General features: G+C 42.5%; 1 protein-coding gene across 5 annotated transcripts in view; it reads right to left on the bottom strand.

The window, feature by feature from the left end:
• alkbh3 (alkB homolog 3, alpha-ketoglutarate dependent dioxygenase) overlaps nucleotides 1–12603 on the bottom strand; it is a 35204-nt gene extending 22601 nt beyond the window's left edge. For 3 of the 5 annotated variants that reach the window (XM_086149176.1, XM_086149177.1, XM_086149178.1), the window contains exons 1-10: nucleotides 12482–12600; nucleotides 11760–11881; nucleotides 11274–11383; nucleotides 11131–11165; nucleotides 10957–11004; nucleotides 9817–9920; nucleotides 6210–6298; nucleotides 5921–6130; nucleotides 4420–4518; nucleotides 964–1108 (exon numbers count right to left, since the gene is read on the bottom strand). In XM_086149176.1, the coding sequence (XP_086005302.1) occupies nucleotides 983–1108; nucleotides 4420–4518; nucleotides 5921–6130; nucleotides 6210–6298; nucleotides 9817–9920; nucleotides 10957–11004; nucleotides 11131–11165; nucleotides 11274–11383; nucleotides 11760–11835 (897 nt within the window). In that variant the 5' untranslated portion in view covers nucleotides 11836–11881; nucleotides 12482–12600 and the 3' untranslated portion in view covers nucleotides 964–982. Of the gene's footprint in view, nucleotides 1109–4419; nucleotides 4519–5920; nucleotides 6131–6209; nucleotides 6299–9816; nucleotides 9921–10956; nucleotides 11005–11130; nucleotides 11166–11273; nucleotides 11384–11759; nucleotides 11882–12238; nucleotides 12364–12481 lie in introns of those variants that run through there. The other 2 variants (XM_086149179.1, XM_086149175.1) reach the window with 2 other exon arrangements.
• Between the last annotated feature and the right edge of the window lie 293 nt (nucleotides 12604–12896).

A 12896-nucleotide genomic window follows, 5' to 3' on the forward strand; every position in this document is an offset into this window, starting at 1 on the left:
CCCTTGTTTAGGTGTAAAGGAGAAAAAATAAATTATGAAAACCTTTACGTGTAAAGAACTGTTCCTTTAACAAAATACATGGCGAACAATTTGAGAGTCATGAAGAAAAATAACTGCCATTTCGATGACACTTTGTGTCGGTTCTCTGTGCATTTTGTCGTATGTTTCACCACGCTGAGTCTCATAGTGGCACTGAAACTTGCTGCTTCCACACCAAGCATACAGGTTTCTTAATAACCTCTACCGACAAATAAGAAGTGGTCCATTTTTCTTGGAAAAAACTGCCCTCCGTGTCCACTTTTCTCTTTTTTCACAACAACATCTTGTTGGATCCAACGGAAAAGCGGGGAAATTTCTAACTTGTGAGAAATTTCTAAGTAAAAATGCTATTTCCAGACCTGCTGCCCTCTTCTGTATTAGTGCTGTGCCATGTTGCTAACATTGACTTATACAGTGTAGCCCGAGTAGACAATATAGGAACTGCATTTTTATTTTAAAAACGTAGTTCATGATTTTTATGTATTTTTTTAAATTGTAGATTTATTCCACGGGCTGGACTGGACCCCCTGGCGGGCCAGTACCGGCCCGCAGGCCTTACGTTTGTCGCCCCTGGCATAGCCTCTAGCCGTGAAGCGGTAGCGCTAACCGTTGTGACACTGCGCCGCCCAATGCCAAATATTATCCCTCGTAAATGGTAAAATACGCACATTTCCGAGGTGGAATGGATCGATTTACAGATACCGGAAAGATATGTGAAAATAAAAAATGTATCAATTTATTTGTTTTTTGTTAATATATGTAGCATTATTTTTAAGTTCTCAAACTGGCTGAAACTGACTCACATTACTGTTTTCAACCATAGTGAAGACAAAAACAACAAAACAAAGCGACGAGCTTCGTCAGAGGCCGCTGTTCTCCGCCCTCTCGTCCAATCAGAAACGGGCTTTCAGGAACACGTCAAACCTGTCATGGGGGTGAGTTTTCAGGACTTCTGTTGGGTGAATCGCAACTTGGTCCCCGCCCGGTGGCCCTCCGGCTCGGGGAAGATGGTCCTGAAGGTCAGGTTGATGCGAGGCCCTCGGTCGTGATACTCTTTGGCCACTCGATGCTGACGGGACGGAGAGAAGAGACGATTATCATCTGCAACGTCGATTTTTTTGACACATTTGCCTTTTTTCGGACTGACTTCGGGTGACAGAATAAACCCGGAGAGCTCAAAAGAAAAAGAAAATAAAATAAAAACGGGGATGATCGGTTTGTGATAAAAAGGTGGATTTGGGAAATGGTTCCTTCAAGCTCCTAAGCGGGTTGTTTTTTTCAAGGTATCCCATCCCGACTCACCACCACCGTTCCCTCTGATTTGGCGATTGGGTCAAGTGATGGACCAGAATTCAAAAACTGCAACAACACGGTGAAAGTAAAACCATCCTCCGGCCCCGGTCCCCGGTCAGCGGGGCCCTGACGGCAGCAGGATTGATGGAACCGCGAGATTCTCCTTCCCAGGCCGGACCTTTTACACGGGAGAGACGAAACCTTTTATGGGGACGCCCGGGGAGGCCGACCGTAAAACACCTGTGACCTTTTATTAACGCCTTTTTCTTTCTCGACGGGGCCCTCTGTCTCCTTCTACCTCCCGCTTCCCCCGTCTCCTTTCATCTAATAAGAAAATCAATCACGTCTTTGGTATTTTAAATGTATTTAAAATGTAAAATTGAATTTTAAATGTATCAAAAACACCAAAGATATTCACACATGATGAGGAATCCCATATATGGTCAGCCTAAAGTTTGCATTGTTTTGTGTGCTCACTGGTGCCCCCTAGTGGCCACTGCTGGAATTGCATGTGGGTTTTTTCGTTGCACAGCAGAACCTCGGTTTACTCATTTAATTCGTTCTTTGACTATGTTTGTCAACTGAATCCATTTTTCCCCTTAAAATCAAGTTAAATCCCATTAATCCGTACTCCAGCCCTCAAAAAAACATACTGCACTCCTTTGAAAGTCTTTTATGGGTAGATTTGTGATAAAAATACAGAAAGGAATTAAACCTGATTATTACTGAGTTTCTGGTGTTCTTTCTCTTCTTGCCAGCACTTGTATTCTGTTTTTTCAGAGCACTATCTCCGGCAAGCTGTCTTTCATTCATCCAACTAACATTAGCTTTTCTACTCCTTCTTAGGCTTAAAATCTTTGCTTAGTTAGCGTAGTCGCCCCTTTAGCCACAACGGCATCTTTTTTCTTTGGGATCATACAGATGGTTGACTCAGCATGTCCCAGTCCTTGGAAAGATCTGCGACATATCGCTCTCACATTTGGCTCTTAATCCATCTTCAGATAGACTGTAATTCTTAACTTATCTTGATACCACTAGCACTAGCACTGTTAACTTTTTGGGAGCCATAATGAGGCTAACATGCTGGAAAACAAAGCGTTATAACAGGAGAACACGACAATAAACAATGGAAACAGCGCTACAGTGCCACGCTAGCAAATCGGGAAGCACGTGAGTTTGTTTGTTTGTGTGTGTGTGTGTGTGTGTGTGTGTGTGTGTTTGTACTCAGAGGTTTCCTCGCAGCTCGATTTAAAATTCGACCCGAAACCCTTTTCGTAGGCCGATTTGTTTTGTCCGTTACTTTCCAACAGATGGAACATGTTCTACTCTTCATAACAAAGTGGTATTAACATGCCGTAACTATCTTTTTTTAATGCACAGTAACATAAATAATAATTTTCCATTAGTTTACAGGTTAGTCAACAACATTAGCATGTTGAATTCTTCAGCCCACACGTGGAAAATGGATGCTTCATTAACTGAATGCAACTCTGATCTCGGTCACGACGATCCAATGGTAAAATGATGGCTTAAATTTTTTTCTAAATTTTTGTTTTTCCCCCGATGTACATGCTGTCTCGGAGGAGGATGGCGCGAAGCAGAGTTCGGTGTAAACAAAGGAAGAGGTTAACGGGGGAAAAGTGACAGGGGCGCTCTGACACCAGGGGCGGGAAATTTGGAAGCGAGCGATTGGTCGACTGTGGCGGCGGCGTTCCTGGATAGATGTCCAAATTATACAAAAACAGAAACAAGACCACGTGGGAAGAAACCTTCTGCAGTCCAAGAACATAGAGGAGGTTCAGCGGTGACCATAAACTGCCCAGATGTGCGAATACAAGGTGACATGTGATTGGTCCAGGGTGAACCCCGCGTATTTACCACTGGGATAGGCTGGGATAGGCTCCCCACAATCGTAAATAATGAATAAATGAATGGATAACGTAATTTCCTGACTGCAAGTATGTATTTAATTTTAAAAAAAATGTTAGCGCAAATATCTCATGTTGCAATGTGGGCACCTGCAGCTTATAGACATGCGCAGCCTTTATATGTACACATGTATTTATTCAATTATTTTTAGCCGCTGCGCCTTATATTCAGGTGCGCCCAATGGTCTGGAAATGACGGTGAATGCATTGAAGGAGTGAATGAACCAACGATCTTGTAATTTGATTGATTGGTCAATTTTCTCCCGGCGTGTTTCCAAAGGACACAAGTCAGGGCCATTTTTCATGTTGTTTTTTTTCTCGTCGCCATGGTTACCCTCACTGTCACCGTCTGCTCTTTTTTTCCTCTAACCAGTGCTTCTCAATTATTGTCTGTTAACACCCCCCAGGAAGAAGAAAACATTTTGCTCTCCGGGGCCACTATAAATAGTATCATCTGTCTATAAAATTGTTCTATGTACACCTCTGCGCAACACTGTATTACAATATTAAAGAAAAGAAATGGAAAAATATAGACCAACCTGCAACAAAAAATAACTTTATTAGCATTTATTAATATAACAGTGCCCCCTGGTTTGCTGAAGCAGCTTTCAGGCACGTTTTCACTGAAAAAACTCGAGCGGCTTTCAAATGCGAGTGTAATGTCTTAAGTGGCGCCTTCATTTATTTGGCTTTTTACATTTTCAGACACAGTAAACACACAAGTCTTTCCTCGTCTCCAACCGTAATCACAGTGAAGCTAAGCGCTACATACGCTTTGTCATATTTCCTTGTCTTAGCTCTCGGGTGACTTTGGTTTATATATTTTTATTTAATTGACATTACTTTGAAGAAATCTGTTTTCACTTTGACATTAAAGAGTTTTTTCCAATAAATTTTTGTGTTGAAAAAAGCCAAATTTTATTGACCATGATTGATTTATGAAAGCACTAAAAGGGTAAAACATGAATGCTTATGATATGCACTGTATTTCCTGCACTGTGCTGTGTGTGCGCATCCTCAGTACAAAAAAATCCGACGCTATAGAGCTAATGCTACACCTTAAGCATGTTCCCCGGGGTCGAATGCGCCACCCCTGACATGGCATCTACTATTTGAGAGGCAACGTTTTTTTTTTTTTTTTTTGGGCGTACGGTCTTACCTGCCAGTCGTCCTGCGTTGCCCCCTCCATCAGCAGCAACGCGCCGTGACCCAGGGGGACCTGGACTCGCTCGGCGTAGGTGTAGTCGCCGTTCTCCTCCTGAGGCGCAAATAGGACCCGGCGTAAACAAATAAATAGGTTTTGACCAAAGTTTAGACATTATAGATACTCCACATGTATTACTGGTGATGTCACCATGGATTTTTTTTGCAGTTTCCTAGAACCTTTCCAGGAATTAGTCGGTTCCTCGGTGCATCGGTAAAGCAGAAGAACCAGGGAACTGTGGACTTCAGCTCCTCGAACCTTCTTAGCTCCTACTCCGAGGCAGGATGTTCTTTCCACTTGCGTACCAGATACTTCTTACAGAAATGCAAATGCATATTTAAAAACGCACTGCAGTCACTGCTCAGCTGTTTCGTTGCAACTACATTTTCTACATTTACTACATACTACATTTACTACATTTACTACCAAGATGGTTTTCGTGGAGGAACGTCAACATTTTGGCCGGATGAAGCTAGAAGCTAACGCGGTTCTTCGCACGGCAAAGCAGCGCAGGGAGAAGATAATAACACTTCAAACCATCTGATAATCCACGGTTATTAATTCCGCCATGCAGAAAGTGAATGCTGTGGCTACTTCTCTCCCCCCGTGTCCTCTTTCTCTTCTTCTTCGTTGAACCAACTGTGGTCCCTAGCCATCTGTGGGAATGCTAAGCTAAAACAGGGTTCCTCTGGGAGAGGCTACTTCCTGGAAAGACATTCCAGCTAGACACTTTTCTGTCCCAAAGTTGCTAAAGGGACAACTCCATTTCCCAAAACAAACTACCCAGACGTGCGAGTAGAAGGTGATTGTTTGTACGTCTCTACATGACATATGATTGGCCCGGGTGAACCGTCCAATCGTCCAATGACAGCTGGGATAGGCTCCCCCATTTGTAAATAATGAATAAATAAATGACTACCATAATTTCTGGACTATAACCCGCTACGTTTTTCACACGCTTTGAACACTGCAACTAATTTATTGATTTTTTTGGGGGGCTAACAAGCTTCCTGCCACCAAAACATTTAGCCTCATTACACTTGAACAATGAAATAACTAAGAAATTCTCAAACCGTGCAATTCTGACACCGAAGAAGACGACGTTAATGGTTTTAGTGCGCAGGAGGAAACAAAGATATAATCTTTTTCATCAGCCGTGTCACAGACGCTGTTCGGAAAAAAGCATTTTCCACTACGTATTTGTGGACGTCACCGGTATGTGTATATTTAAAAGTAAAAAAAAAAAAAAAAGTTTCTGTGTAAACAAGACAGGGCGACAGGACGGCTGGATCAACCTCTGCCTCAAAGTGGCTAAAGGGCCGACTTTGTTAATAAATCAATCAAACAGAAGCTTGTTCTGTAGCCGCGGTGCAACTGTGCTAGCAGCGTCTCGTCTTAAAGAGTCTAAAAACGATGTTTCTGAGCCGTAAAGCGCAGAAGAACGTATCCATCTCACCGGTGGCGGCTGCTTGCGGAGGCTGAACACCCTGCTGTCGCCCAGGCTGAGGGAGGCGATGGTGGGTTCGGCGCCCAGCGAGGCCTCGTCGTCGCTGTGCCAGCCGATGCTGTCGTGGCCGTCGCGGTACAGGTTGCACAGCAGGGAGTTGAAGCGGCCGCCGCTAACCTCCTCCACCGCTTCGCGAAGGGTCGACAGCAGCGGGTGCCACTGGGGACGACGTGAAAACAACAATTGAAAGACGAGGCTAATGTGTGTAGGTGTGTGTGTGTGTGTGTGTGTGTCAGACCTGTGTGTTTGCGGCCATTGTGGAGTGGGAGTACGTGTACGGCAATTCCCCAAACCAGCAGGTCAGCCGGGGCTCCGAGTAGGCCTCGCCTGAAGCCACACACACACACACACACACACACACACACACACACACACACACACACACACACACACACACCTTTTGGTCATAATTTGACAGGAAGCAAACACTAAGTAAGCTCACTGACGACCCCAAACAAATCTGTAGTTGTGAATGTTGAATGTCTCTACATGACTTGTGAATGAGTGACTGTTTTTCTTTCTATATGAATGAATGAATGATGAGATAAATCTTTATTCTACTTTTTCTTTTCTTTTCCTTTGGGCTTTCCTTTGGGTCTCACCACTGTCTTGTACACCTTTCATTTTATTCTGGCTAATAGTCTTCTATCTCTTCGTACCCCTGACACTTTTCTCCACCCATTCCAACCTGCTTGGACCCGTCTCTTCACCTCTTTTCCACACTCTCCGTTGCTCTGGACTGTTGACCCTAAGTACCTGAAATCCTCCAGCTTCTTGATCTCCACTCCCTGTAGCCTCACCGCTCCACCCGAGTTCCCCTCATTCACACACATATATTCTATCTTGCTGCGACTAACTTTCAGTCCTCTCCTTTCCAGAGCATACCTCCACCTCTCTAGATTTTCCTCTACCTGTTTTCTGCTCTCACTACAGATCACAATGTCATCCGCAAACATCATGGTCCATGGGGATTCCTGTCTAACCTCATCTGCCAGCCTGTCCTTCATCACTGCAAACAAGAAGGGGCTCAGAGCTGATCCCTGATGAAACCCCACCTCCACCTTGACCTTCTCTGTTTCCCCTACAGCACGCCGTGCCACTGTCTCACAGCGAGCATACATGTCCTGCACCAGTCTAACATATTTCTCTGCCATTCCAGACTTCCTCATACAATACCAGAGCTCCTCTCTTGGCACCCTGTCATATTTCTAGGTCTACAAGAACACCATGCAGCTCCCTCTGGCCTTCTCTATTAGCATACTGCATCTGTAGTACTCTTGCTAGGCATGAAGCCATACTGCTGCTCTATATGATGCTTACGTGAGAGGGTGAATAGTTGAATGCCTCCACGTGAGGCGTGAATGAGCGTGTTCTGTGTCTCTATCTGATGCGTTAATGAGCAAGTGAATGGTCGGATGCCTCGACGTGTTGCCCTTTGATTGACAGGTCACAAGTCCCTTTTGACCCAACCTCTAGCGCCAGGAATGAACGAGCGATTGGATCTGATGTTGCATAAATCCAATGTCGCTAAACGCCACAACATCGGACCGACAACATGTCGCCGGCACTCCTCGTGCAGCGTACGCTGCTTCCACAGCTCTGCACAAAAAAAAAAAAAACAACACAGATTTCCTTTAAAAGGACTTGAATCCGTCTGCACTTCCTGTCCGTATCTGATTGTGAAAAAAAAACAAACCCCTCTGGAGCACAACGCTCAGGGACACGTGTTGTCATTAGTCAGCCTTCGAGGGCTTTGGCGTCCCCATAAAACGCAGCACTGGAGATAAACAAAGCGTTAACCCGTCCGCTCTGGAGTCTCTGAGTGATGTCGGAAAATCTGAGTCAGTGCGTCAGATTTGTTACAAAACAAGACGGGACGGAGGGCAGCTGGATCGGCCTCTGGCGTCGAGGTTTCTAGCTTCCCCTGGACGTGGCAGCATTTCTCAATCACGTTTCAATTTATGTGTCCATTTAGACGCGTAAAAGTTTCGGACTTGAATTTTTGAAATCCCCCTCCACTCTGATTACTTTTGCCCCGCTCCCAGCGGCCAATCAGCTCCCTGCTTGCTAAACCGACCGACAGCCGGGTCTGTCACGTCGGCTTTTTTTTAGCCGTAGCATCTTCAGGTTAGCATCGTAATTAGTAATCAAGAAAAATAACTTGGCGGTCGTCAAACTGATGTCTCTATTTGGCCTATCTGAGAGGGTGAATGGCTGAATGTGTCTATACAGTGATCCCTCGCTATAACACGGTTTACTTTTCACGGTTTCGCTACTTTACGGATTTGCGTTGTGCATCGTGTTCTGCATTCTGATTGGCTAAAAAGTCCCTCCGCTTCTTCTCTACTTGTGCGTCAATAACGTTGCAGTTTAATATGTACACGTACGTAAAACAGCTTGCCAAATTTACATTACCTACGTGCAAATTCTCTTGCAATTTTCTCTAAAACCCATGATGTTGACAAAACGCTCTGGACCGACAAAAGGGCCCAAAAGGCAGCGGAAGATGCTATCTATCGCAGATAAAGTTAAACTTCTGGACATGCTAAGGGAAGCTAAAAGCTATGCGGCTGTACATCGGCATGACGGAATTAATGAATCTTCCGTTCGTTCCAGAAAGAAGGAAGAAAACAACACAAGGACGACAGCAGCAATGTATAATAGAGTATTTAATTGTATAATAATTGTATAAAAAAAAAAAGGTTTCTACTTCACGGATTTTGCCTATCACGGGTTCTTTTTGGAACGTAACCCCCGCGAAAAACAAGGGTTTACTGTACTTTGTGTGAATGGTGGTATGTCTATATATAATGTGTAAATGAGAGGGGGAACAGTTTTATGTCTCTATATGATGCATAGATGAGAGGGGGAATGGTTAAATGGCTCTATGGGGTGTGAATGAGTGAATGCTTTCTTGTTTATATGTGTGGATGACAGAGTGAATTGCTAAATGTCTGTATTGGATGCTTGAATGAGAGGTTGAAACGCATGAACTGACCATAAACTACATTTCTCACCATTCATGCCGATCATGTTACCCGCAAAGTGACGGCATCCCCCCATTAGATCGCTGTGTATCCACATCAATGCCATTTACAACAAGTGGAATTGAGAAATATAAATGATCCCTAAATTTCCTGGAAGATAAAAGCTGATGCAGATGGAAGGCTGTTTCAAAAAAAGATGGGAAGGCGAATACATGTTTGTGCTTAAAGGAGAAAAAGCGGTATGTCTTTTGCGTTACGAGGCGGCGTCGGTTGTCAAAGAGTACAATCTAAATCGGCATTTTGACACCAAACACGGAGCTAAGTATGCCAAAGTTAGCCTTCCGGAAAAACAACAAATTGTCCAAGAATTAAAAGCCAAACTATAATGGCAGCAGAATGTGTTCACGAAAGCCACATCCAAAAAGCTAGTGAAAGCTAGCTTCGTAACAGAGCAACTAATAAACACATTTTTACTTCAATGCAAATGTCTATGTAACATTTTGGATTTGAATGAGTAATAAATAGAGTTATTTAACATTAAGGAGTGGTAACATTTATTTTACCTTACATTTGGTTAGATTTATACTATTGCCATTACATGTGGCCCTTTGAGGTAAACCATTATGCTGATGTGGCCCTCTGTGAAAATGAGTATGTCAACCCTGATGTAGATGATTCGTGAACGAGAAAGCGAATGGTTGGATGCCTCGATGCGTGGCCCTTTGATTGACAGGTCAAGCTTTAACCCCGCCTCCCGCCCCACTGTCAGCGGAAACCCATATAAGAGCAACGCTACCGTCTCACAGAACAAACCTGTTGACACGAGTTTCATGAGGAAATGCGAAACAGTGAACCCACCCTGTCTGACGTTGGTCTTCTGGGACCAGGGGAGCTCTGATAGCAGCTTGCTGAACATCCAGTCCGCCTCCTGGGGGGGCAGGAACCCGGGCAGCAGGCGTAGTCTGCACAAACAAAATATGCGCACATCAATAAAGTGAATATAAACAGGCCGTAACTCGTGAGTTTTGTGTTTGTGTACAGGAGTGAGGGGGGGGTGAGTAGGGGGGTGTTCTTAGAGCGTTCTGGAATTGTAAACACAGCAGCAGAGACCCCCGTCGCCGGCTCTCAAATCCAAGCCTGGGAATTCTCCCGAGGCAAAAAAGAAGCTGCAGAGAAAACATACCGAATTGCCTGACGTTTGGCAAACCGAGGAAAAGACTGATGGGAAGAAAACATTCCGGTGGGTCGTATTCAGAAAATAAATGGAAAGTTCAGAAGAGAGTATTTTTGATGCTCATTCCCTATTTTGGGTTGAATATCCCGAGCGAGAGGTGGAACGGGAGAAGGATAGAGGCAGTTGGTTTTTGACGTTTTGCTTTGTTATTTAGAAGAGACGGGAGCAGGCTTGAGTCCTGAGTAAGAAACAGTGGTTTTGACTGTGATCTTATTTTTTTTTTTTTTTTGAACAAATTCACAAAAAAATCCTCAGAAAATGGACCTCAATCTAATGTTTTTACAGTAACATTACAACAGGCGGCTTGTGCAGATCCGCTTGCACGTTTTCTGACGTGATCATTTTGCCAAGGCTTTCGTGATACTCTGGTCCATTGTCGCGAAACTGAACATTGTGATTCAGTCAAAACGCGTAGTATTTATTTATTCTAATCAATAAAATTATTTTAATATTTTAAATGAACAAGGTAAGAAAGCCCTGTCACCTGAAGATAATTGACTTTGTGTATTGTATATCTATTATATCAAGGCACATGCTCATATGGACTGCTGCTGGGATTCCAAGTGATTGTTTATGAAATAGCGACATCTAGTGGCCACGTAGCGCAACTACAAGCATACAATCTGTTTTTAACACTTGCAGTTCATTTATTCATTGATTAATTCATGATCTATTCCGCATTACTTGCAGTCATGTTTAGATTCCGTCTTACTGCGTGTTCACGTTTTCACCGGAGAGGTTTTTTTTAATCTGTCTGGACTCACCTTGAAACTCCTGAGGGTCCATGGCTTATCTCATAATCGCCCGCCGCTCTGCACAAAGCAGAATACCCACATCAAGTTAAAAAAAAATATATATATATAAAAAGAGACAAATAAAAATTGCCTGAAGCAAAATCTAAACATGTTTGTCAGGTAAAACAAAAAAGGGAAACTCACTCTATGATCCTCTCCGGTGGGACATTTCGAACCGGCTGTGGAGAGAAACATCATTTCCTTGTTAAGACACATAAAGAAGAAAAAAAAAAGCTGCAAAACTAAAATAGCCTGTGGCTATTTTTTCAAGTTTTGTGAAAAAAAACCTCAGAGGGCTGGTGAAACTCAAAACCCTGAGATGCGATCTGAGGCCGAGATCCCCATGATCCAGGGGGCTGCTGGACGCTTCTGGACTGCGGGGGGTTCGAGGATGCCGCTGTGTAAGAATAAATAAGAATAATAATAAATAAGCAAAGACAGACTTGCAGTACATTTGTTAAACATTGACAGAATCTTTTTTTGTCACAGCATCTTTTGAAATAAATACAGTGTCCTTGCATTTGAGTTATAAGTGCCTTCTTTTTAGATATTTCGACACTCAAGGTTTATTTACCTGTCCAAAACTCTACTTATCATTATATTGACATGATATTATATTGGCATTTAAACGCTGACAGATGAGCAAAAATCCTACAAGAAAGTCAAAATAGGCATTTCACTGGGACTACTAACAAATCAAAAACATACAGTCTGCAGTAAAAATATAAAATAAAAAAAATTATAATAAAAATAATAAATAAAATAAAAATTACCTGTTGCCCCCCCTTTTTTGGGCAGTGATTTTGCCCAGGAACCCTGGACTCGGGCACGCTGGCGTTTATCTGACATCACATTACATCGAATAGGGAAGGAGGATGCAGGTTGCAGTACAACTCTACATTTCACCGCGGTTTATGTAGTGAAATAAAAGAAAAGAAAAAAAAGTTAGTTCAAAAATGAAGCTGCATTTCAACAGAAAAGAGCAGCTTGATAATCCCCCGCCCCCCAAAAAATGGAAAAATAAAATGGATTTAGTCAAGTTAACATACTTCAAACAAATAGTAAAAAAATGTCAACACAACCAGTGCAGAATCAGTCTCTTCTTTAAATATGCGTTAATTCCAAAAATAAAACTAATGTAACACCACATATATATTAAAATCACTGTTACAATATGTATAGAAAAACAGCAAAATTCAACACATCATGACAGGAATAATGTTTGGAAATACAAGATAGAGTTTATAATCACAAATCGAGGTCTTCTGGGACTTTAGCATATTTATAAATTTAATAAATATCGCAAAACTTTGGCATATGCTAAATAAATAGTGCCGTTATTTAAATCTAAAATCAAACTATTTTCACATGAAACTCCCCCCAGCTCGTGGAAGTCGCCAGCAGCTAGCGTTTAGCTAGCTTGTTGCTTTCCTTTTTTTTCTTTTTTTAAAAGAAATAATACATTTATCTTTTTTTGCAGAAATGTGATTCTTACCTATCCGCCCCGGTGTTATTATATTATTGCTTCAAAAGAGCTTCATTTAAACTGGAAACGAGGTGAAAAGATGTGGATTGAAATAAACAGCTATGCTTTAGCAGCCATGTCGTTGTGTTACATCAAAATAAGTCCGGCGCGGAACAAACCTTCTCGGGTTCCGTTCCGCTTCTTTTTAAACGAGTTAATTTTATTTTTCGTTTTTGCTGGCAGAAATTTTTCAATTTGAGTTAATGCTACTAACATGCTTTTCATGCTCATTCAGGCACGTTTTTTTCTTTTATTTTGAGAAATGTTGAACTGTTTTCAGACTAAATAATACAAATAAGTACCTGTAGGGATAAATTGGCTAATATAATCCAATAAATGAAAATAGAAGCCAACAGGACACCAAGTTGAGGAGTCATACTTATTT

The sequence above is a fragment of the Fistularia commersonii genome, chromosome 7, assembly GCF_037954325.1.
Source record: "Fistularia commersonii isolate RoL2024-O1a breed Wild chromosome 7, RoL_Fcom_v1.0, whole genome shotgun sequence".
Classification (NCBI taxonomy): Eukaryota; Metazoa; Chordata; class Actinopteri; order Syngnathiformes; family Fistulariidae; genus Fistularia; species Fistularia commersonii.